At 39.1% G+C, this 25,366-nt stretch overlaps 2 protein-coding genes across 4 annotated transcripts in view; both read right to left on the reverse strand.

Annotated features, from left to right (window-relative positions):
• Nucleotides 1-502: 502 nt before the first annotated feature.
• On the reverse strand, nt 503-6,910 carry LOC113674222 (homocysteine-responsive endoplasmic reticulum-resident ubiquitin-like domain member 2 protein). The gene is made up of 8 exons (XM_027190696.2): nt 6,594-6,910; nt 6,425-6,502; nt 5,041-5,124; nt 4,818-4,960; nt 4,204-4,362; nt 2,671-3,056; nt 2,332-2,417; nt 503-1,989 (listed from the first exon to the last, which is right to left on the reverse strand). The coding sequence occupies exons 1-8, from the start codon at nt 6,738-6,740 to the stop codon at nt 1,786-1,788; spliced, it is 1,287 nt and encodes a 428-aa protein (XP_027046497.2). The 5' UTR covers nt 6,741-6,910; the 3' UTR covers nt 503-1,785.
• Nucleotides 6,911-7,870: 960 nt separating this feature from the next.
• The window catches only part of LOC113674299 (uncharacterized), a 28,629-nt gene continuing 11,133 nt past the window's right edge, over nt 7,871-25,366 (reverse strand). For 2 of the 3 annotated variants that reach the window (XM_027190780.2, XM_027190782.2), the window contains exons 2-23: nt 23,746-23,836; nt 22,281-22,484; nt 21,188-21,311; nt 20,858-21,036; nt 20,411-20,632; nt 19,518-19,634; nt 19,167-19,316; nt 18,546-18,689; nt 17,655-17,783; nt 17,096-17,227; nt 16,515-16,697; nt 16,231-16,362; nt 15,622-15,765; nt 15,392-15,526; nt 14,470-14,613; nt 13,977-14,009; nt 13,595-13,720; nt 12,346-12,429; nt 12,024-12,182; nt 10,991-11,088; nt 10,406-10,550; nt 7,871-10,302 (exon numbers count right to left, since the gene is read on the reverse strand). In XM_027190780.2, the coding sequence (XP_027046581.2) occupies nt 10,277-10,302; nt 10,406-10,550; nt 10,991-11,088; nt 12,024-12,182; nt 12,346-12,429; nt 13,595-13,720; nt 13,977-14,009; nt 14,470-14,613; nt 15,392-15,526; nt 15,622-15,765; nt 16,231-16,362; nt 16,515-16,697; nt 17,096-17,227; nt 17,655-17,783; nt 18,546-18,689; nt 19,167-19,316; nt 19,518-19,634; nt 20,411-20,632; nt 20,858-21,036; nt 21,188-21,311; nt 22,281-22,484; nt 23,746-23,830 (2,895 nt within the window). In that variant the 5' untranslated portion in view covers nt 23,831-23,836 and the 3' untranslated portion in view covers nt 7,871-10,276. The remainder of the gene's footprint in view (nt 10,303-10,405; nt 10,551-10,990; nt 11,089-12,023; nt 12,183-12,345; nt 12,430-13,594; nt 13,721-13,976; nt 14,010-14,469; nt 14,614-15,391; nt 15,527-15,621; nt 15,766-16,230; nt 16,363-16,514; nt 16,698-17,095; nt 17,228-17,654; nt 17,784-18,545; nt 18,690-19,166; nt 19,317-19,517; nt 19,635-20,410; nt 20,633-20,857; nt 21,037-21,187; nt 21,312-22,280; nt 22,485-23,745; nt 23,837-25,366) is intronic. The other variant, XM_089199770.1, reaches the window with a different exon arrangement.

A 25,366-nucleotide genomic window follows, 5' to 3' on the forward strand; every position in this document is an offset into this window, starting at 1 on the left:
GTGTGCTTTTTGAGTCTATTATTCAAATAAACGCCGCATCATGTTGCGGCGTTTATTCGAGGGCGGCGTTCATTAATATTTCTTCAAAAAATGCGGCGTAAATTCGAGGGCGGCGTTTAATCGAATAAATACGGTATCTGAGGGAGACCCAGGGGAGCACACTGAGGACTACAGGGCCAAGGAAGGAGATTCTTGAATGGAGCTCCCTCTTAACCCGGAGTTTGGATGAGAAATTGAAGAGACAGTCCCCACATGCGTCCTTTACACGCTACTTAAACTAGTCGCTATTACGTAACTTTTTTCACGGGTCCAAAACGGCAATCTCGAGGAGGTAAAATTAGCGCACGGGTAAACAGTCAGAATACCGGGTTCCCTTCGATCTCTCCCAGAGACGAACCCAGACTTTAACAATTCTCCGCTCACATGTACTTCCGCTTTACGCGCCTACAATTCCTACCCACTCTGTGTGTAACACGAACACTGCTTGTAACCACACGAACAATTTTCAGTTAGATGAAGCTGGCGACAAAATCTTTATTCTTTTTTGCCTTGTTTACATAAAATTTGCATAGATAAGTTAAACATACCCTGTCTATTTACATTACCCGTCCCTTTTGTACAACACTGTCCACAAATATTTCTATATTGCAGGTAATTGGACCTCAATAAAAAAACCCACTGTAACTTCAACCAACTCAACCACCCATCATAGCAAAGGGAAAATTAATTTTCATTACAACTATTTTCATTTGTACAGAAGTTCTTATACTACAAAATTGCTTCTAAAACATCGCACGGAAATATTCCCAAACAGTAATTAGCATAGTGCATTTCTTCAGGGTTTGTTTGACACTCTTTATGTACTAATAAGTAGCATTCAGGAGTGCAAGCTAACTGAAACATCACAATCTGGAAATGGTACCTCTTGGAATCTTAAATAAAATATTCTCCTGTATCCTCTACTGACAAATTTTGTGATTCAAACGAAATTCCCTGAGTGTAAATTAAAGAATATGAAAGGCATTCTAGCAAAACACATCCGTAAAGTCTCTAATTACAGTTTGTGCCAACTTTCAAAACAGATACCTAGAAAGCCTTACATTAAGTTAAATAAAACTTGTCATTCCCTTTATCTTTCTTGGGCTATTATATGTAAACGAACTGGGCTAAGACCAATTCATCTGTCCCAGCTAAATGCATCAACAAGCAAAGAAAAATTTTATGAGAAATCGCAACAGTGCAACAAAAATTTAACTATGTGCACCCCTGATTTTCAAGGGTTTCCTTCATTTCTACCAGCTTGGGGTTGGTGAAAAATTTTCTGTTCCCCCCCTGCAAATCCCTCTATCTTCTGATACCCCTCACTATAACATGTTGCAATATCAAAAGAACATTCATCACCACGAGAAAATGTAGCATTTTTTGGAAAGATTATGATTAATTAACTGTACATTAAGGCCTAAATAGCTATGTAGGAGAATTAACTTGTCAATTTAATGACAATTAAATCCAGATATATTTAGGCATAGTCACTTATGTTGGCATGTATAAAAATATCTCTTATTATTTTTTTACCTCTCTTATTGGCGTTTTTATATCTTACATTTATATAATCATTGCCCAGCCATCTAAACCTAGTCTTGGCCACCAGGATGTGACATAAATACTTGTAGTATCTTCTTCACTTTCACAGAAATTTCTCACTAAGAGTCCTCTGACAATGGTCCATTGCAATGTTAAAAGTAGACATTAAGACTCTTTCTCGATAACAGTGATTTGAATACATTAATTCTGCACAGCAGGTGTATTTGGGAACAGTGATGTAAAGAAGGAAGTGACAAAGTTGAAGGCAACAGTTGCAGCTGATGGTCCCGGGGGAGGGGTAGGTAGAGCAGGTGTGGCAGTTGTTTCATCCCCATTTCCAAGCCCATTTTCTTCTGTGTTTTGTGGAGCATTATCAGTAACATCTCCCTGAGGACTGTCTGGGGCCTGGATAGGAAACATGACAACAACAAAACATTATGAAAATAGCCTCATTCCCACAACAACAGAAACAAATTGTGGTACATTTATTATTGTTGTTAACCAAATGCAAAATGAATCTTGTAGAACAGATGCAAAAATAGTATTAAAAGAATGATTCAACAATAATTACTTGGAATCATAATTAACCTAAGCAAAAAATGCATTTTGCTTGTGTATTATAACCACATCTTATAGGGTGGTAACAGCAAAATAATTATGTCACATAACTTGACAAAATAAGTAAATGACATAAAAAACCAAACAGCTCCAGAAGAGACCATACACATTACATGTAGATGTACATACATTTCCACCCTGTCTCTGTTCTGCCTGTTGCTCTGGCTGTGGGGGTGGTGCAGGAGCTGGCATGGGAATTTCTTGACGATTATTGCCTAGAAAAGCAATTCACCAGGAAATTAATTGATCATTATCATGAAATTAAGTAAGTTACATCATTATTCAATAATTGTGCACCTTGCACAATACACGAACTTATAAAGAGTGTGGGAGTTTAAGACTTGAAAAGCTGAAGAGAAAGTTGTTTCACTGTAGCTGCACATATTATCCATTGTGTACAGGGATCAAAGATAACATACTTCCAATGGATTGTGTAATGAAGATGAACTGTTTACTGTCAAAATTTACCTCTTCTGAAGATAGCAAACACCCCTGATTGGTACAGATAGATGAGAACAAAGGTCAATATCAGCACCAGAAAACGAGTAGTGGATGAATAAAACCAAAAAATACTCAGGAGGATTCCAACTCGACACAACGTGTAAATCTTATCTAGCCAATCACGGTTAGGATTTTCTTCATCATCATCCTCATCATTGAATAGAGGTCCTGCATTGGCATTTCCTTGAGCATTTTCATTCCCTTGTGGTTGGGGTGCCTGTGGTTGAGCTGCAGGTTGCTGGGGTGGTGGGGTCTGCGGTACATGAAGGGCTGGTGGGTTGGCCAATGGTACTTGTGGTGCAGGGACATTCCCAGCCTGAGGGAACCAGGGGTAGGGCATTTGTGGATAGCCACTGCAGAAAGAAAAGCAATGTGGCATCAGCGTTGACTCAAATTTTTCTTATAACACAAAGAAAACCAAACAGGTTGTCAAAGTACAGGTATGTGTATTAGTTAGTAACCACTTTCAACATACATATGCATAGGTTTGGCCAAAGGTCAGCAGATCATGTTTAATATACCATATTTTATATCACATGAATGGTAATTTATGGTGCCTTTTTGCTTTAGTAAGTTGTAAGCTGGAAATTATTGTTTATTCTCATAAGCACCCTTCTCCAATCGAGTACCCATTCCCTTGCCATTAAGTCAAAAAAGTGCCCCTCTCAAGTACTGTAAGTGCCCCCTTCTCCCCCCCCCCCCCTTCCTCCTCTCTCACTTTTTTAAATACAATGTTGTAGGCATACAACCTGTTTCTAATGCCTTAAAACTTATAACTTTTTAAGTTACAACTACAACAAAATCAGTACATGCCTTTCTTCCAACAAGCACGCCTCCTTTCAGCCATAAAGGCACCCAGGCAGTTACTTAAAGAAATACAGGATGTTATAGGCAGGGTTGTCAAAAAATGTCATAGGCTGGAAATAATTATCACAGGCTTCCTAAATCCTTTCACCACTAAGACCTTGTTATCCATTATCCACACTGTCAACTACACATTTCTCATAGTTTTAGCACTAATAATTTACTTCAAATCCAATAGTATTCCCTATTCAACCTTTTTTTTTCTCTTCCTAACCTTCTTTCAGACTATTGTGTTGATATTGTAAAAAAGAAATTTCTTTTTGGTTGTTCTTAACCCTTTGATGAGAATAAAGAAAAATAGCAATTTGGGGATAATTAGTTGATCCAATACTAGATTCTCTGAACTAACATTATAAGAATTGTATGGTTGACAGCAAGGAGAATAACAAATTTGATCTGGGAGTTAAAGGGTTAAAAAGGGAAGGGTTAAGGTTTTTGTTAGCTGTAAATTTCTGCAGGAGGTATACAATGATGGCTGCTTCCAGTTACAAAATGCAGGGAAACTCTTCCCAGTGTACGCTTCCTCCAATCATTCTCCTACTAAATTCAATTCTTCATAACAACTTGAAGAATTTCTAGATAAACATACTTGCCAGCAAACAGCACTTTTTGTAACACATGGAAGAAGACACTTACTAATTGGCTGGCATGTACATATTAGGCTGGGGTATCCTTCCAGCAGCCATCTGCTGCGCAAACATCTGCTGCATCCAGTAAGGAGGTGGAACAAAAGGTGGCACTGCATAGCCAAGTCCCTGGGCAGGAAGGTTGTATGCAGCATTTGCCATCTGCTGGCTGTAGGATGAGGAAAAGTAATTAAGAAAGATTCCAACTGAACAAAAATTATTATTAAGCGAGTATGATAAAAACATAAAGCAGTTGAAAATGAATCACCCAAAAAAGGTGCAGTGAATGTATTGAACCTTGGTAAGTAAACCCAGTATCACAATGCTTCAATTTAACATATACATTGAGTAGCTTCCAAAAGAGTCCTAGAATGAAAACTCTCTAGTCATATATTTACCTACATGTATACTAGCAGAGAGCCAATTAGTTTCCCCTGAAGAAGGAAATGAAGTGTACACTATAGAGGTAATTTTCAATGCACTATTCCTTTGGAAACATTTCTACAACAAAAAACTTACAGATAGAATTAACATCTGTAGGACACAAGCTATGCTACAAGTAATAAAGTGATGTCTTAAGATGATGATAATTTAGCAAGTCAGACATAAAAGTAAAACACTTACTGGAACATGTTAAATGGTGGATATGTTGGTGTATTGGCTCCCCTGTATCTGAGTCCATCACTGGCTATCTGTGAAGTAGTTGGTGCTGTGGATGGCATCTCAGTAGAGGTGTTGGCATTTGTTGTAGGTGCACTAGGTTCATTCTGAAATAATGATAAAAACAAATTATTTTAAACATAAGTGCACATGTGAGACAAGTCAAGTAAATTCAGCACACTCTTACCTTTCCCTTAGAATCAGTGGTAGACTGTGTTTCTGATTTCATTGGGCATACAAGATGAACAGTATGTTGTTTCCCATCTACATGCTGTTTTAGATGACAAAAATAACTTTTGATTATTTTTACTGGAAACAGTACAATAATTCTCCCAGGCAAAAATTTATATTTTCTGTGAATAAAATGAGTAAAAATTAGATACTACAGTGTATGCATGCTCTTGTTTGCCAATAGGAGTGTTTAGATAGAAATCTATAAACACCTTTATGAAGCTTTAGATCTGCACAAATTTTGACACATAATATTTATTTTCGATTTTCAATTTATTTTCAATTTTCTGTATTTGCAGAGGCTCATCATCTTGCACTGGGGGCAAGGAGAATTCTTGAATGTTTTGCAAACCCTCAGTTGCATCTTGTATTTAGATGCACATTAGTGAGAGGAAAGATTTTTAAAGGTGGCACAATTTGTAAAAGAGATGCATAGAACTATGAATACTCAAGTAGTAATGTTATCTCTTTCTATAGAATAACTGGAAACTAATGTATAGACTGGTTGTTGTGATACACCTTTAACATTATGGACTTAGCATACCGTGTGGAACGTTTCAGTGGAGTTTAGTACAAAATAAATTATCAAAATTTTCCTCTTTTTTTAACTTTCACCATGAAATGTGTGCTGTGAAATGTGTGAAATTTCCAACCAGAGGATCCATAAGATTCATTTGAAAGGTGAGGGTCCGGGATTTCCTTTCAATTTAAGCAAAAGTGAAAGTAGCACAAGAAAAGGCAAAAATAAATAAATTTAATTATTGTTAAAACATATACACGAGTATGAATGAGTTGTTTGCGTTTCAAGAAAATGATAAAACACCGTTGCAATTCAATTGTAAACCATTTTTTCAGTCAATTTGGTGCTGTATTCAGTTATGTAATAGATATAGAATTTTAATTTACATCCATACCATTGGCTGACATATTTCAACGAGGTTTCTACAGTTCATAAATTCCCCTTGCCCGAGACAAACGAATCAACGAGAAAACTGAATGGGGAAATAGGACGGTAAAATAAGAGAAAGATCCATTGTTTAAAGGAAGACAGCTGTGCAAGAAAAATTCACGACATGCTTTGTAATTTATGTATTGTCACGTTCGTGGGTAGAAGCAAAGACAGTTTTCGATGCACATAGTGGGAGTTCTCTGTGCATCTCACGTTAAACAATAATAATCCACTCAAATCTATCTATTTTGGCCATGTATGCGGGCTGATGCTGAATACAGTTGAAAGTAAGAAAGTAAGAAAGTATCAGTGATGGGGATAAAATGTATGGCTTTCTATGCATCGATAAACATAGACGCTTCATACCCGCGCACAAATTCCAGTTGCTCACCTCTCTGAACACATCTTTAAGGATTAAATTATCGTTCAGTAGCTGTCCTGAATAAATGATCCTCTGATGTTGGCTTTCCTTGAATACAGAACCAACGAAATCAGTATAAACTTTATCTATCTAATTAGAAACAAAACGATTCCATCACAAACGGAAGTCAATTCCTTACCGGTTGGGTTGGATACACGCTCGAAAGATGCTTTTTTAGTTGTTCCACTGACCATTCCAAGGCACAATCAATTCTTAAATCGTCAATTTTTTGGTTTGGAGTCTTTATAACTAAAGTAACAGGCGAATCAAAAGCTAAATTTGCCATTCTAGTTTGTAGACGTCGCTCACTCTCGCTTTAGTTGGATAAAACTGGCCTTCCTCACAACAATTTCGTCACGTGATGTCGTGGTCGTGGCACGGACTGGTTGGCCATCTATTCCCATGATTCATCACGAGACCCTTTATGACGCAATATTTGCTCTTCGAGGAAGACTGCTGCTACAAAATATCACAAGTTTTCAAGTAAATTCACAAACGAAAGAGGATAATATTAAGAAAATTAATAGTTTGTCGATTGAAACAACAGCCTGTATTAATTAAAATTGTGAGCGCGGCGGAAGAGAATGACCAAATAGACATGCTTGAAATACAACAACTGAGAGGGGTTCACTGGGCGCTATGCAACAGGTTATTTAGGAATACATCTTACCAAGAAATCCTTTTGAGATTTCATTGAAATAGAAAGGGTTCGTAGAACCCCACAGAAAAAAACACAACCACAAGAGAATAAAACGGAAAGTACTGCGCTTCCTTCAAGGAAAAGGTATCTCCATTCCAGGTGATTGCGTTACATTCAAATGACTTCCTTTCACGAGACCCTAAGCTGTAACTTTGTATGTTGATTCTGTGGCTTGGAAATCGGAGTGTTGCAATCACTTTTAAGAGGGCCTCTTCACTTCTGGAAGGTAGACTCATGCGAACAGGCATAGCCATCATGATGGGAGTCAACGGTATCAGCGGTGACGCCGCGATGGATTAGGCGAAGGAAGACTTTTCACATATTTCGTGCCAGGCCATTCGCTAACTCGGTTAACAAACTGGCTAGTCTCATGCAACTTCCCCGGTCTTGTCACAACGCCAAAGGATCGAGTTCAAACTAGGCCAGAATTTTTGGCTTACGATAGCTAGTAGCATTTGGTTGTCACTCTGGTAAGACTCATCACTGGAGTTTGGGATCGTCATGGTGAACACTTCACAAAGGTACTCGCCTTTGCGGATCAAACTCTCGCAATACCGCTTTTTACCGAAAAGACAAAACTTCAGCACAAACGATAACTATATTGCAATAAGTCGACATACGAAAGTCACAGTCAAGGATAAAAGTCAAAGAAAAAAAAAGAATATTTTTAGCATGAAAAGGACTCCCTCCACTGAAAAAAAGAAAGACAATCGAAGTTTCTTAACTAATATGATTTTATTGATGTCTTTGCAAACAAATGCGAACAAAATTATCGATTTCTTTACGAACATAACGGTGAAAAACTGACTACATAAATATGGTTAGAGGCAGATGATGCACGTGATTGAAGCGAGTCAATATTCGAGCTAAAACGAAATTCACGGAAACAATGTATTCAGCAAAATTAGACAGAAAAAATGGCTACCTCGAAGTGCAATAAAGTAAAATGCCTACCTTAAAGTAAACAGAAGGGGAACAAATCCTCTCTTCTTTGTGGAGGCTCTCGAAAGGCAATGAGTGCAAGCGAAAATCAGTACGTTCAACGGATATTTACAAGAGAGCATCCTTGGAAGAGAGAGGAACTGACAAGAAACGGAAACTACTCGGAAACATCAGAAATATAACTTTGTGGGTACATTCTCTCGTAAAAGCATAATCACATGCTATGATGAGTATACTGCGTTCATACTCGTAAAACATCAGTTCTTCCTTGAAATATATCTATTTCTCTTTCTTTCATATCCTTCTTCCATTTACAGAGTGTAAAGTCTATACATCTATACCATTCCCTAGTCTCTTCATAGCGATTTCTGCCTTGAAGCCTCGAACTTGAAGGCGATAGATTTCTCCACGAAACCTCTTTCCTGATTTGAAAACAATTTAGCCCATGATTATGAGCTGCTCCAAGGGAAGAAAATCAGTCTAAAATAGGCACTTATAAAATGGATCACACTGCCGCAAGAAACTACTTTTCCTCCAAGAAAATATTGCTCTTGACTTTGTCCTGTGAGACGCACAAATAGTCAAGTGATCCGACAGTCACGTTAACACAACAGACTTGATACAAAAACTGTTGCAAGATAAGTTAACTTTTTTTTAAGTTTCTGGGCTATTTGAGATTTTTTTAAAGGTTTACTCAATAGTAGTAAGAAGGAGAGAGAATAAGTACGAATGAGATTACTGACAATCGCAAAATGTCTTTGATAGTTAAGCTTGTCTTCGATAAAAGTTTATATGATCAATTTAACTATAGCCTTGATCACAAACTTCGCACTAAAGATAAAAACACGTAAATGGAATAGAAAAACTTGTGGACTTTTTAAAAAATAACTAGTGAAAATATCAGTAATATCTCTCGCTAAAATGATATATATGTACATTTTATGAAAATATCTAACTGAAGTGGTTTCCAAGATTTCTTGTGCTTGGACATCGCGCGAAACTTTGGCTTTTTTTGAATGCCTTTACGTCACAATGTTCATATGAACGCACTGGGTGTCAGCAAACTTACGCAAACTTTAAAAAAAAAACGTATGATCTCATCTACACAATTTTCTAAAATAACTTAAATATTAGCCCTTAAAAGAACTAACTGACGCTGCTCGAAGATGAGCCAAGAACGCGGCAGTTTCTCTAGGCCATCTCCAAGAAACTGAACGAAATAAACGAAGCATGCAACTGTGTCCTTACGCTACTGAAACAGTGGAGGACGAATTCCAAGGCACCTAGGATTTGTTCAATCGCTTTCAGTGAGCGGGTTAAGGTGCTATCGTTGAACGAGGATGTTAAGTAAGGAAGAGGTAAGGAATAGCTAGGGGTCACAAAGTCTACGCAAGAACTCAGTAGCATTACGAGAAAACAAAGGAAACAAACCAGGCTCATATCGCTGGCCTTGGGAAATGTCAGGTCGACTTGAGATGTCTATACATGGTTTAGCAAACGAGTCTTTCTTCCAAGACCTCCTCATGAAGGCCAACCTCGATCTGATATCCCTTAGACGGAAAACGTGAGGAATGATTGTGTTGACGAAAAAGACTTTGGAAAAAGTATCAAATTTGCCCTTCGTAAGCGAGAATGCACATTGGATGTCCGTCTCAACTCAAAATTGACATTTCCCAGCCGACGCCCTGATTCATCCTTCCTGTCCCCTTCCCCCCCCCCCCCCCCCAACTTAAGTTACAACGGTTGTTATATGCTATCAGAGGAATTAGGTGATCCTCTTGATTGTTGCTTTTCCCTTATCACTCCCATTATTGTTTGAGGCTCAGCTAAAACACTAAAACATTTCATGGGTCGTCCGAGGTTCGACACATGATATCTAAGCAAAATCGTTTCAATCATTTGCATATCAAACTCATTACCTAAATGTGAAGTTTGATGCTTTACCCAAGCCACTTTCAAAACTAGCGCTTCAAGCCTAGCTAATGCTAATCCCCGCCTTTTCCATCTGCAAACCTATTATCTAACAGCGGAAGCGTTTCCCATTGCACTGCTTGCTTCATGTAACTAAAAGTTCCGGAGGCTTCTCCTGTTAACCAGGCTTCACAGTCCAAATACGGAAGCTTCCAGTGGCTTCTCCCTGTTGTCCAGTTATGCCATCTTAAACACGGAAGCTAGCGTCCCTAACGTCCTCTCTTCATTTCATAACCTGATAATAGAGAAAATAAACGCTGAGATATATTTATTTTAGAGCGCTTACCAACAGGACGATCTAACTAACTTCACAGACTCTATTTACTGTCTCGCCTCACCTTTTTGCCTGCTACATCCGTACACTTCGACTCTCATACATATATTGTTGTAAGTTCTGGGATAAAACCGGACAAACCTGGCCTGAACGGGCCGGATCAACTTGTTGATCACTGGGGTAAAGTTGTCACAGTTTCCCGGTAATACCTTTCATCGAAAGAAAGTGAAAAAATAAAATTACTAACACCTGATAACTAGTAACAGTAATTGATTAGTGAAGTGTGTTTGATCATTTGGTTCGAATTTAATTATACGTATCTTCTCATAACATTCAGACCAAAGCGCGTCAACCCGCGGGACACTTAGCCAGCGGGATTCAAAGCTCTCTCATGAAATCGAGGCGAGTGGTCAGCCAGTTCGAGATGGCGCCAAACCTTGAAATCGCACACACCCGTCTCATTCTTGTATATGAATCCTCTGGAATAAATTCATACCGGTGGTATAAGTCTATATTTTGCACCAAGGTCGACTGAAAAGGACCTACGCTCAAATTCGTAAAAACTTTTACGCTCTCTCAGGGAGGGGCATAATATCTACACTCCTTCAATTTAAATTACGTAAACTTAGAGAAAGTATTTGAATCTCACCCGAACTCTTCCGTTTTCCTTGTAACGATTCCATCGCACTCCGTCCTTGCTAAATGCCAGCTCATAGGATTTAACGTGCTCGTAATATTTGTCTCGACCTGACAGAAACAATAGTCAATTGATAATTCATAAGCTCATTTATAATTTGGATCTTCTTGTATTGTTTCGGGTATAAAAGTAATGTCTGAAGCCGTATGAACAGAAATGATACACCAAATTCTGATATCTTCTGGTGGATTGTGTTTCTTTCTGCGCTTCTCTCTAAGTAATGTTGTGAAGTTAGTTGTCAAAGGTAGATTTAGACCCAACGTTACGTTACGTTTCCTGATTAGCGTGTTATGTTTAGATGTCTAGCTTTGAACCTGTATACCTTTACCAGATTGATCAAAATATTTTGTATGTTTGCAATGAACAACATGAACAACGTAGTTCCGGTCTGGGTTTTGTTAATGGTGTTCTTGTTTGGATTTGTCTCTTGGCCTTGGTTTGGACCAAAAACATAATTCCTGTTTGTGATTTTTGACTTCTAATTGCGTAGAATATCAAGTGCTTTGTTCGCTCCTACAAACTTTGTACGAATATTTGGGTTAGAGGTTCTACAGAGTGATTTAATCCTCCAAAATCGAAAGGCCTATAACCCAAAAATGTTCACTAATAAAGTTCGTATGGATGTGTACAAGACTTGACTTAGTTTGTTGAGCTGTTGAACAGTTGAGGATTTAACTGAATAAAGAAATTCCAGAAGAAGCGTGTCGGTTCCTCTTGCCTAAGCGAGTGTTCTAAAGCCAACCCCCAAAAGTTGGTCGTAACTGCAATAAGAGTAATTAAAGCATACAAGGGCAAAACTAACCGAAAGCACCTTTTTTTTTATCTAAGTCCTTCGATATGGAGGAGATGGGATATGCACGAGCAAAACATGAGCGTGCAAAAGCTTGTAGGGTTCGTACAATATGCAATTCATGCGCTCGTTCCAACTTCCGACCTCCACCGGTAACGAAGCTGGAGGTGTCCTAACCCTAAATAGAGCTTATACCTTGAGTGGCAACAGCTGTTACGGACTTAATCTTTCCAAGATCCACCTGTAACCACTGATTATGGTTCTTGTGTCTCGCACACCAGCCACCAATTCTCTTTCTGATGCGATCGTCCTGTAGATAGAGTCTTCCATTATATGGACCAAAGTCCCATGGACCTAGATTAGAAATAATCACAGCAAGTTATATTAGCGGGCTCCTTGCGTACTTAAAAATTCGGCAAGCTATGATAATGACAATACTTTTTTTTTCGATTTACCCTAAGATTCGTTGCGAATATAATGGATTTTGACAAATTCTTAATGATCTCTAGCTACTTACGCGTGAAGAGACTCGATGATGCGTTAAAGGCACTGTCTGGCAGAGTGTTAGCCCATCCTACTCCAAGGGGTTCAGAACAAGTTCCTGTGCAGGAATTATTTTCAGCGATAAGTAATGCAGTGGTAACCTCTGATTTTCAAGAACTACAAGAAGCAAAAGGCAACTGAAGGAACCAAACACGGAAATTACGATGAAACGGCATAGAGACTAGGTAGAGAAAATTTACTCCATTATTCGGTGCCCTGTTTTCAAACTAACAACAGGCTATCTGGAAGTCTCGTATCGTTACTTCCCAAACTGTCTCTTATTAGTGAGGGAGGGGGGAGGGAGGAGGGGGATTAATTGGATCTTTCGGTTTTGGGGATTGGGTCAGTTAAGGTTATGTTAAAATTATTTTTCAGTTTTTGTGCTTTTTCAGCTTTGCCGGAATCTATGATTTTTTTTCCTTATCCAGCAAGTCTAACAAAGTTTGAATTCTCGCTGGCTCTCTGGTTTCTGATAAAACTCAAAGGCCCCTCCCAAGGATTTCGATAACTTTTTCCACAGGCGGCTTTCGATGATGTCATAGGCGGCTGTGCCGTAGGGCAAAACCCAAACAAGATCCTGGCTGCAGGAGGTCTTATGGGCGGCGGTAGACCGCCAGTTACCCGCTTTTAACCTTTAAACTCCCAGATTAAATTTGTAATTCTCCTTACTGTCAACCATACAACTTTTATATTGTTAATTCAGAGAATTTAGTATTAGGTCAACTAATTATCCCCAATTGATCTCATTCTTTATTCTCATCACTTATCTGGTTGATATTGTATAGATATTGCAAGGTGAAATTCTGTCTTGGTCACTCATGGGAGTTAATGAAACCTCTGTCTCTCATTCGCTGTTAAAGCACCTATCTGCAGCAGCTATTGGGTTATAATGTCAAGTTCAAAATCTGCCTAGTTTCCAAGCCCCTTGTGCGTGTTGTGTTCTCAAACTTTTGCAAATTCAGGGCGCACTTCCTTCTTTTCCAGCTTGTTTCATTTAAAAAATGTGTAATAAAATAATTAGTGAATTCGGTTTTCGCATGATGTTATGAATTGTCAAGCCTCTTGTTAGCGTTATCTGCCTTTGGCTTCGGCAGATAACGCAGACCTCGGCATTGATAATTCATCATATCATGCTGAACATCATCCAATAATTTCTCAATATCAGATGGACAGCATTATCACGATAGTGCAAAGAAAAAAAAAAAGAAAAGATGGTTTCTCACCTTCTGGCCTTACGGGTTCCTCGTCACATCCTAAAGTTAAACACGTCCTAATACAACGTCTTCGCCATCTAGTCGTGCACTGTCCTCGCTCGAGCCATTTTTTGCAAGGGTCATGACACCTTATACCTATGAGGTGTTACGAAAAGGAACGTAAAGTCAGGCAATGTACTAGCTTTGCAAAGGAACTCGAGGGAAGAATTGTCTACGGCTAAAGAAGAACAAAAACAGAGAAATAAGTCGCAATCCAGGATAAGAAAAGTAAATAAGTGTGAAGCTTTATCTTAAAGCTACTATTTCCAACGTTGGCCGAAACCTTGAGGGCTTCAGGAAAATTTCATGAACCTGAGATCTTGAAATTAGGACCAAATTAAAGTGAACTTACCTTTAGGTTTAGCTGGTCGAGTTTTAACAGGTTCTGGAAAAGAATATACGAAAACAAACACGAAGCATTTTACTTTAGTTTGTCAATGTAAACTCTTCGTCATCATGTGTTTCCTTGATTCTTTTTTATTTTACATGAACAACAAGGGGGGGGGGGGGGCCTTAAAACCAAATAGGATCTTTCCTCTGATAGTTGTACTCCAAACAGCCTCTTTCTTCCTTGAGTTTCATCTAAAATGTAAGGTACACGTTGAAAACCAGTATTTACTTGAAAAACTGAAGATATCAATAGCAAAACTTTGCGGGAAAGAGGAGGGGGGGAGGGGGGATTGGCTTACCTGTCTTTTGGTCTAACCCCTTTCCCCCTCTCTTATTCCAGTTTGCTATTGAGAAAAGTGATTGGCTTTCTAAGGAAAAACCACCGTCTTGTGCCCAGACTTCCTTTGGCCAAATAAGATATAGGTACAAGATTTCACTCCTAAGTTAGTTGTTACCTTTAGGGCATGAATTGCATGCATGTTGACACTTGTCAGTCATGAAGTTAGCCCTACTTTGACAGTAGCCGAGTCCAGCCCAATGCTCACAGTTAGCATCATCCATCTTATTTTTACATTTCTCTGCCAATTTTTTATCAACCTCTGGGAGAGAAGCAAATGAAAAACATGTTTGTCTGTTGCCCTTTTACACTCTAACATCACTATGCATTTACTCCACACTTTACGTTTCCTAAGGTGCTGACATGGAGAATTTGTTCAACAATGAAGAGCATTTTTAGTTGGTGATCATTTCCTTTATCCTCGTGGCCTTAATATTTGATTCAGGGAAGATATCATAAGGAGAAATTAGATGCTAATCACTCTTAGGGGTTAAAGGCTTCACAGAGAAAATACAGATATTTTTCTCCATCTCTCTCCCTCTATTTTTCTCTTTTATTTTCGGAGATACACTGTCTACTTGAGAAGAAAAAGAGAGGCCACTGTGCCGGCTAAAGTTTTATCTGCTGAAAATTCCTCAGTAAGAATATCTTGTAGAAAAAAAAATTGCTACACCAAAAATAAATTGATCTGTCTCATTCCCTCCCTGAAATACCTAAAGGTCCTTGAGCGTAATAAAATTGCATACTGAAGTATAATTATAACATATTTCTTCGCAAGAAACTGTACTGTTCTCCCTTCTTCAATCATCGTCCAGTACTCGAGCCGCGTAAATTTGGTTTTCACACCTTCGCTTCGCACCTCTTTGCCCAACCATGAAGATAACGGGCTGGAGGAAGACTCGTCTCCTTCGCAGCTATTCTTTGGGATGTCACGCGACGCTCACCCCAAGGGAAACGGCAATGTTGCGTGACATCCCAAAGAACGGCTGCGAAAGAGACTGGAAAAAACAAAGAAAAAGTAATCTGGAAGAATGCGTTACCTGGGTAACAAGCTTCACAGCTCAGTGGGCATTTCTTGTACATGAATTTAGAAAAAAGATTACAATAGCCTTTTTCAGTCAATCTGGGGCAGTAAGGGTGCTTGTCAATGCATGGCGAATTTTGAAGCGTGGGCTCTGAAAAAATATGATACATTTGAATGAGAAAATGGAAGCATATCCAGGCAATATCTGGCTTAGCTGGCAGGAGAAATGTGAGGTAAGCAACTTACTTATCTGGTATAATCCGATCGATCGGCAGAGGTTGCAGGTCCGTTTGCAATATTTCATCATGTACAGTGCTCTAACGTGACAGCCACCCCTTGCTGCCCAAGCGTTACAGGATTTATGCTTGTCCTTGCATGGTGCTGGCATCTCTAATAAAATCAACAAGAAAAAAATCAAACAGCGTAAGTATGAATTTTCTTTCGTTCTCACTATATATAATCCAGCAGATAATAAAACACTGACTGTCTAGACTGTTTTAAACATTTGCAATAAAATGTACATGTGCTCCTATCGGGAAACAGGTGTGAACATGTTTACACACACATAAGTATTCGACTATGATTTTTGAAGGCAAATACAGGCCGCGATGGATGGGTGAAAGGGGGATAACTTAATTGACTCGTTTTGAATTACAAAAGTCACTAACCCGCTTGCTAACGTAGCTATTTACTCTTTTTGTTGGCGTTTTTCGTCGTTGATTTTGTCAGTTGAAATGAAGCCATGTGTAATCAGGCAAGCTCAAAGGCTGCTTGAATTATGTAAGGAAGAGCAAATTGACGAAAAAGTTCTGCCATAGACAATTTAGAGTTTTGTATTCGATATTAAGGGCTTACCTTCTTTTCTATTACACAGTTTACAAGTTCTCTTACAATGAAACGCCATGTATTTTTTCTTGTCCGCCTGTTCACAGTATCCGCGGCCCTTCAGTTCTTCACACATGATGTCATTATCTAAACATTTTTCAGCTAAAATCAAACAGCAACCTCTTAGCCATAAAATCCAAAGCTTCCACTCAGCGTGCTAACATTATTAGTTTTTTTGACTCGCGCGACGGACTTCGCCGCAAAGAAGAAACTGCATACAGTCTGGGATATACACACGTCACTGAATGACTTACTTGTGTGATCTGGACTCATGCTAGAACACAGGTTACAACTCCTTTTGCAGTACTCTCGCATGAAACTCTCTCTGTGGTCAGCGAAACAGTAACCAAGCCTTGACCAGCCGAAACAGGCTTTCATTGTGTCCACACAAGGAGGTCTTCTTGCCGGTTTTGTTTTTGCCACGGTTACATCTTTGTCTGGAGTTCAAGAAATATTAAAAGAGCGAATGTACTTTGTTTGCAGGCCTTTTTGAAATTGCTTGTTTGCAACTTGCCAACGGTCTGAAATTATAAGTCACCGTTTGTAAATGTCGTTAAAAAAAATTGCTCGAAAAAATTGGTGACTGGTAGTTAAGATGTCCCAAGTTTAGCTTAATATCTCCTGAATAAGTTGTATAAACAAGACAAAAAAATAGCAACTACAATAAAAACAATAAAATAATATAAATTGTATACTGTATACCCTAAGTTCTTACAGTTACTTCTTCTGTGCGAAACACTGACTTAAACTGTGCGGTTAAAATGGTGTCATCCAAAGTCGCTTTTCAAGTTTTTAATTATCCATTTTCTACATATGTATAAATTCACACACTTACAACAAAAGTTGCAGGTCAAAGCGCACATATTTCTCATGGAGTTTCGCTCGTTTGGTTTCTTTGATTCGCAGTATCCTTCGTCTTTTAGCCTTTTGCAGCGATATTTCAAACGATCCCTGCAGTCATGGGTTTCTACGATCAAAATTGGAATTCTCGTTACGTCAGAACACTTCTAAATTGAGTTTCGTTACCCCAAAACCGAGGTAGTCACAACGACCAATCCACAGGAACGAAAATAACCTAAAGTGCCAAGCAGTACTCAAAGTGAAAACGGGCAAACTGCCAAAAGCGCGGGTAAGCGCGGGTGACCAAGACGTAATTGGTTTTAGTTTCGCATCTGATTGGTTGAGAGAGGGGCGCAAGTTTTTTTAGACGATAAAAATCCAAACAAAAATTGTGAATCGACGGAATACCCGTAATTTGATGAGCTCGTAAGAGCCTGGAGCCCATGATTCTCCTCCCCTCTAAGAGAGGAACATAGACTGGTCTTAAGAGAGTGGGAAAAATCTCGTCCAAAGTAATAAAGAGAACCGGTACATTGGATGAGAAAGTCCCCTACCAGCCACGCAAAATCCACAGCTTCTCCTGCACGCCTGCATCATAACGTTCTTATATGCCTTATCGGTGCAATATTTCCACCTGGACCAGGCACGGCAACGTGGATCCATGTCGATACATTTCTCGTCAGCTAACGATTAATCAAAGAAATTCATGGCATCTCTTAAGGGTAACAGTTAGCGTCAATGTTACCTTTTTTTCAATACCTTCCCACCCCCCCCCACCCCCTCCAAACAATGAGTTGTGACCATTAGAGCTTTCGACCAAGTTGATACTATGTACCTATTGATTGGATGGGAGGGATGCGTTTGGCTGCTACGTGAGTCGGTGAAGTGTACAGTGCAGTAGAGTGTAAAGTGTTAAGTGCAAAGTACAAAGTGCAAAGTGCAAAGTGCAAAGTGCAAAGTGCAGAGTGTGAAGTGCAAAGTGTAAAGTGCACGTGAATCAGTAAAGTGTATAGAGTCGGAGGGCTGGAAGGTTTAATATCGGTCTCCAGGTTAGTCAGGACCAAGTCCGGCTCAACTTGTCTCATTCAAATATTTGTAAAATAACCGCCCCCCGTTCTCTTTCTTCCTTTCTTCTTTTCTCGCGGGGTCGAATGGCTTTGTACGTCCCTACTTTCATTGCTTACAGCCCTCAAATAGTCATGCGCGGGGCTGTACGGCTCATATATAGTACTGGAGTGTAATTAGCTATTTTGCACAGATCACCTGATTCGTTTGCTTCTGTTGGAGGTGGTGATAAGGATGGGAAATTTCAAGTCGTGCCATTTTTGTTCAATCCATGACATGCCGCTCATTCTTGTCGTTCGCCCACTCTCCTCTCCCTCCCCTCCCCTCCCTTTCACTCTTACCCTTGTATATCATTTGACAGTTAGACACGGACAACTTACTACAGATGCGACAGCTTTTCCTACATTCCACGCGCATTATGTCGGGTCGACTTTCACAATATCCGCTTTTTACCCAGAGTTCACAAGCGTCATTTCTATCTACACATTCACCGTCAGGTTTTTCTGATGGTTTAACCTCAATTGCTAATAAATAAAGAGAAAAAATGAGTTATTAGATTCGGTTCTTGTGATATCCAGAATAATCAAGGTCAAGGCTGGGGTTACGATAACCCTTACTAAGGCCTTGATTATTCTGGATATCACTAAAAACCGAATCTAATAACTGTTTTATTAGTAGTTTTTGCGTCTTCGCTGACGGCAAGCAACACAAAGCGAGCGAACTTAATATGATTACCCTTAAAATCATGCACTGCGGTCATACATGACATGATTATCCGTGACCTTTAGTGTTTTGTATAATCTGCAGCTTGATGACCTCCCAAGCGCTGATTTCGAAAATTCACTGTACGCTTTCGGCCAATCAGAAAAGAGAGAGTGAGTTGAATGTATCATAATACCCCTTATTTGTGGAACCTGTGTTAAGCGACCACCCTGTATATTTAGCTGTCACCCCGTCATTCCCCGTGGGTTACCGCTTAACACATGTTCGACTGTTGTTACCTTCATCACAGGCGTTACAGCTTAACCTGCAATGCGTGAGTTTGATGTCCTGCCGTGCCTCGCAGAAACCTTTCTTGGCCCAGTAAGGACAGGCTGTACTTGTATCTTTACAGTTTAGATCTTTCGTCGTCTTTTTCTTTTTCTCTGTCTCTGTTTAAATAAAACCGTTAATTACCTCAGTATTCAAATGTCACAATCATTATGCATCATGGACATCTTATAGAAATTATTTACTTGATTAGTCGTTATTTATATATTTTCAGTTGAAGACTACTCACTTCTCTCATTGCCGCTGTTATTTGCGATAGTTATGGAGCTAAAAGTTGTCTTAGTTGGTATTGCAATGTTTACCTTCTTTTGAGCGGAGACTGGATCCTCTGATTGTTACCAATCCTCCTTCGCCAACGGCTCTTTTCGCTCGTCTAAAAGCTTCAAGACTTGAATTATTCAAAAGTCTTTGATTTTTAGCTAGGGAGGAGACAAAATGATGTCACTGAACAATTGACAGCGACAAACAGATCAACAGACACTACATACAAAACATGATGGGAAGATAGTCAATCTCCCTTTCGTTTGGCAAGCGTAATGGTATCTCTTCTACTTAAACGGGCCGCAATCCAAGAAATGTATACCAGTGTTTCAAACATGTAAGACAAACGTAACCACAGCGACTAAAACGTGATTGCTCAACATCTGATTTCGGTTTGAAGAGAGAGATAACTAAAAGAAAGTTGTCAAAGATTATGAAATGTTTTTAATTGTCCCTATGAATTCACCGTCAACGCGTTTTTCTCAGACCACAATAATTGTGACCTCGTCCGGGAAGGGGCTTGTGTTACGCCGCGAAATGTAACAACTTTTGACGCAAAATGTAACAACTTTTGACGCAAAATGTAACAACTTTTTAACGCGAAATGTAACAACTTTTTGACGCAAAATGAAACAACATTTTTAACGCGAAATGTAACAAGCAAAATGTTACAGCCTCGAAATAACTGAGAGACTTGGACATGAGCCTTGTAAATAAAGTGTAAATTGTCGAAATTACATTTCGGGTTAATGTTACATTTTGCGTCAAAAGTTGTTACATTTCGCGTTAATGTTACATTTTGCGGCGTAACAGCTTGTACTCAGTTCACTTGGGGTTCGGGAGTCTAACCACTTCCGTCCTACAAATCTGTCTGCAATAATGCTGGCACGTTAAAATTAGATTCCGATTTGTTTTAGAGCTAAGAAAGTCTTACCATCACAATTGTACATCCTTTTAACCTGAATCGCGTCAATCTTTGATATCTTTCTGTAGGGCCGGACTTTGTGCGCATCCTTCTTCAGGGGTATAATTGTTTTTCTTCTCCTTGATCGCGAAAAAGCGTTCAGTCGGTAGTGCATGATGCTGTTGTAATCATACGGCGTATCGAAAGAGTCCACAGCTTGCCACGTCTGTTTGAGGAATGCGTGTTCCCAGCCTGTGATCGAAGAAGAAGTAAATTGATTCTAAACAATCCTTTACATCGGAATGCAGATACGAGCAGTGTCTCATGAGCAAAATGAGCCAGTTTCTCCAGTTTACTGCGTGAATCTGAACACCTTATTACCATCCAGCTCTTTCTAAAAGTTAGAGTAGTCATGACCGAGCTAATATCTAAAATTCTATGAAAAATGGAAAACATAACCGAATTCATTTCATCTACCTCTGTTCACGTTTTTCCAAATTATCTTCACGTACTCGTCTCTGTCGGGTCTGCTCTGTTCGTGCCAAAATCCAAGCACATGACCTAGCTCATGTGCCATCACGTGATGGTACTCGCACCCGAATCCGACAGACACTTCCCGGCGTTCATTTCGAGCCTTGCCTACTGTGCTGTAACAACTGGATGCAGGTCGAGAGAGGGATGTAAAACGAAGTCAAACATTAAAAGTCGAAAAGATGTGCGTATATCAAACAATAACCCGATTAAACGATTGCTAGAATTAAAACATGGTCACAAACACTTTGATCTAAAAAAAACCATTTTTCTCACTGAGTTCCTCGAAAGAAATTGACGTAATCCTTCTCGTTGGTTCTTTCTATAAACTTGATGCAGGTTTTCGATTCCCAGTCATTCATAGCCAGTCGGATTATTCTTTGCAGTTCTGGCATGTTTTCTGTGTAGAAATAAAAGTAGGACAATAAAAAAAATGTTATGATTTGATTTTTAAATGATCTCAAACAATGAAGGTATACAATGCGGTATGCAAAACTGCTACCAGGTAAACAGGGGTTTCAATAATTTTTGTCATGAGCTGCTGCCGATGGTGTAATAAGCGGTTATGACGCAAGGTAAAATCCAAATGCGATAGCTTGCTCGTAAGCTAAAATGGACGGCGTTGAGAGATTTCACAAGCGGTTGTAGACTTCTGGTAACTGGCGTTTAGAAACCCGTTGGTAAACAAGAAGGAAATCCCATTTGTCTTTGTCTCGCACTGATCATCAATAGAAATGGCGGAGAAATGGCTGGAAATTTTCACGTTTACTAACTGACATTTAGAGAAATTTAGTCCCTTACATGAATTCGTCAACTTGATACTAAGCTGCATGCAAAACTCAAATAATAAAACAACAGCTAACAGTAGCGTGGAGGATAAATTACATGAAAATCATGATAACTTGTTAGTAATTTCATGTAACTTGGTTTTAACTTGAGAATTTGCAAGAAGTAAATGACAATCCTCGACTCCCAACATTTAGACTTTTGAGTTGAGCTTTGAAAAGCAGTGACGCTTTGAGCTACGAATTTGATCTCTTTTATTGGCGCGCATTGAACACACAGCAATCCGTTGCAGAGGACTTCTTTGCCTATAAACTTCAGCCTTGACTTTGCGAACACTGAATCTGTAGCTTTATATAAGAGAAGTTTCTTAGGAAGAAGTTTCTTAGGAGGCTGAGAAAAATCAAATTCGACTGATTGCTTCCAGCAATGCCAGTAATGCCCTACCACTGGTCAATCGCGCTCAGCAATGGGGTGATGCTATCTACAAAAGTGAGCCGCTCGAGAGAACATCAGATGTTCAGATGTACTCCGTAGCTCAAAAACGTCCTTGTTGATGCGGTTCTGTAATTTCTGAATCACTTACGCAAGCTGCAGTCAAACTCATACGGTATAACTCCATTATCCCAAAGCAAGGTTTTCTCTCGTGTGGCAGCTGGGGGTTTTCGTGGAAAACCCAATTTATCCTTCGCACCTTCAGGCACATCAAGTAGAACTTTTTGATGATCTGTAAGTTTAATGTCGCCAAACAACCAGAAATCCGGCATGCTCCTTGGACTGGAGTTCTCTTCTGTCAAGAAATGCAATAACAATGAACTTAAGTCACAGCCAAGGGAGGGGATCCTGGGGGAGGGGGGGGGTATGTTCCTTCCATCTCGTAGCAAAGAAAAAAAAATAACTTCATCAATAAAGGACCCCCACACCCTGAAAGTGTGGAACTCGTCTGAACTCTCAGTTTGTGCTTATCCACCAGTTCTCCAAATCCTGACTCTGTTTCATACAAAATCATGTCATTCTCCACAACCGTTTTCAGCCGATCTGGCCTCTGAAAAGTGTACTTGGTTTGCAAATCCATCAGGTTTTTCGCTTCAGTTTTGAAAAAAGAATGACAAAATTTGCTTGAAAATTCGCTCGAATGTTCTTTGTTGTTGTTGTTGTTGTTGTTGCATTAAGACACAAATTCTTTTCTTCCCTCCTTTGATTCCCTTGAAAATCAATATCGACTCAAAACCATTATGGTCTAAATATAGATCTGTTTACCAACCAGCGGCTCAATAACCCAATCCGCATTCGCTGTCTACTTTCGCTAACGCTATCCCCTGGGGTTATTCCCAGTAGTCTAATTTCATCTTTTGTAATGATATGTAAGTTAGTTAGGGAACAGTACAAAGATAACTATTCTTGTGATCTCATGAGGCTACTCAAAGTTCGCATAGGAGAAAACTCCCCTCTTCACTTCCCGTGCCTCGATTGAAAGTTAAAGCAACGAGAAGACTTATGCGCTACTGTAAGCTTGCGACCCCGAAATCCTGACTGAGCCGTCAGCTAACACCAAGATACTCCTGGCCTGCAGTTTGCAGAGTGTGACGTTTTTTCTTTACTCCAAGAGATGAAGGAAGTTTTACGCAAAGTGGGGTCAGCATCGGTCATCAGTCGGATTCTAGACTCTCCCGTTTTTCTCTCAAAAAGACAAACGTGTTTGAAGCAAGAGTTTTGTACGGAAAAAATAATGAACATTCAAGTGTCCCAGTGCCGTGACTGTTTATATTATGTTTTGTACCGCACTGACACGGGTAAATTTCAAAATTGTCAATCAACTATTGTAGATACAAAAATCTTTGTCGTGCAGCCTCGATTTAGGTGACATAGCTTAGCTGCTTCGTTGAAATTGTGTTCCACATCGTATTTGTTTCATTACTCTGAAACGAACACTGCCCTGACCCCAAAACTTCGTAGTTACAAGATCTCTAGAAATGTCTGCCTCAAAACACTGTAAAATTTTCATAGCGGATTACTCTTTAATCCCGACTGATACAACTCCATTAAATTACCTTCATTATCATTGTCACTCGGCAGTTCAGCATTTGACAACAACATAGTAGTCATCAAGAGAATCCACGAGATCTGAAGCCACATTTTGCTCTAAACAAAGAAACCAGTTACATGTCATCAATAAAATGTAAGTTATGTAATTTCTAAACAATGTATTGAGTTGCTTCAATCTTTCGCCGACTTAATTAAGATAACTCGAGACTTCTCGAGTCTAACCAAAATTGTAATAACTTTATGCATACCTTGTGACTTAAAAATATATTCGAATTGGCCTTTTATCAGGAATTCGACTGGAAAGATCTTTTACTACGATAACATGACCCCCTTCACAGCTGTTCCAAATGGCCTTAAGTATTTAAAAATGTAAACTTTTACACCTTTGAAAAGGCGTGATGCCTGATATCTAAGAATGAGAAACAAAACTTGATCGGAAAGGGCGGATGTGTGAATAAAAGATGTCTTTGAATAACTTATTTAAGCTTTTTGAGAGATGATCGTTCTTGAAATAGTTACCAAAGACTGCCAACCATACCTATGCATTTAAACTTTCGTTCACCGAAGTCACGTTTCAGGGTGGCTGAACAATAACATGACAAACGTTTTGCAGTTCCAGAGAAAAAAAGCCATTGGATTCGATTGCCTTACTTTAGAAGCGCTAAGGGAATAATCTAGTATCATACATTCTAAAAAGCTCGCAGCTTTTTTTTTATTTTGGTCGTTCTTATTTCTTTTTGCGTCCTTGTTTTGTTTTTCTACAAGTCAGCAGTTGTTGAGTAGGGATCGCAAAGATTTATAATTGACTTCAGTGCGAGCAAACTGAAATAAATCATTGTTGTCGAGGTTTTGTCTGCAACTCTTATCATCCACAACTTGCCAACAATGGTGCATGAAACAAACCCTGAACTTTGAACTATCCCCTGATAATCAGTCATTCTCATAAACACCAGACGATTTTAAAACAGCACGTAAGGCCTCTCGAAAATTGATGTTAATCCGTCAGCGTGGTAAATGGCAGTATTCAAATCTCTTTAATGGTTTTTAAATAAATCACGAGTAATTAATTAATGAACCATCAGTGAATTCTTTAACAGGTTTTTTTTAAAAAACATCATTATTGCAGGTGAACAAAGCCATTAATTTGTTTGACAATTTATCAGTACAAAGCAGGATCTCATTCATAGAGTGTAATAGGCTTCCGCAGAAAGCGCTTTCAGTGAAAAAAAAATGGACAATTTTTTTAACATGTCACTTCAAGTACCGCTTCCTTTCAACATAATTAGTTGAAACCCAAAACTTGACTTCATTTCTCCGACTTAGATGCCCTTGTGATAAAAAATTCCGTTTCATTTTTGTCTCAAGTGCTCAGGGCAATTTAACAAAGAGAACTTGAATCTTAAAACCTTCGGATTTCGCAATGCAGTGGTGAATCTTTTAAATACACAGAAATCATAAGTGAGCTCATTCACATACATTCGAACCTGAATTAAGCGGTCACCCTGTATTTAGCGGTCAGTTGTCAAAGTCTCCAATTTGTTTCCCATTTATCACTGTAATTTTTACGTCAAGTAACTTTTATTTCATGTTTTCCTCCCAAAATCAAAGTAAGTTGTATATTCGAGC

Source organism: Pocillopora damicornis, chromosome 3 (assembly GCF_964200805.1).
Source record: "Pocillopora damicornis chromosome 3, jaPocDami1.2, whole genome shotgun sequence".
Lineage (NCBI taxonomy): Eukaryota > Metazoa > Cnidaria > Anthozoa > Scleractinia > Pocilloporidae > Pocillopora > Pocillopora damicornis.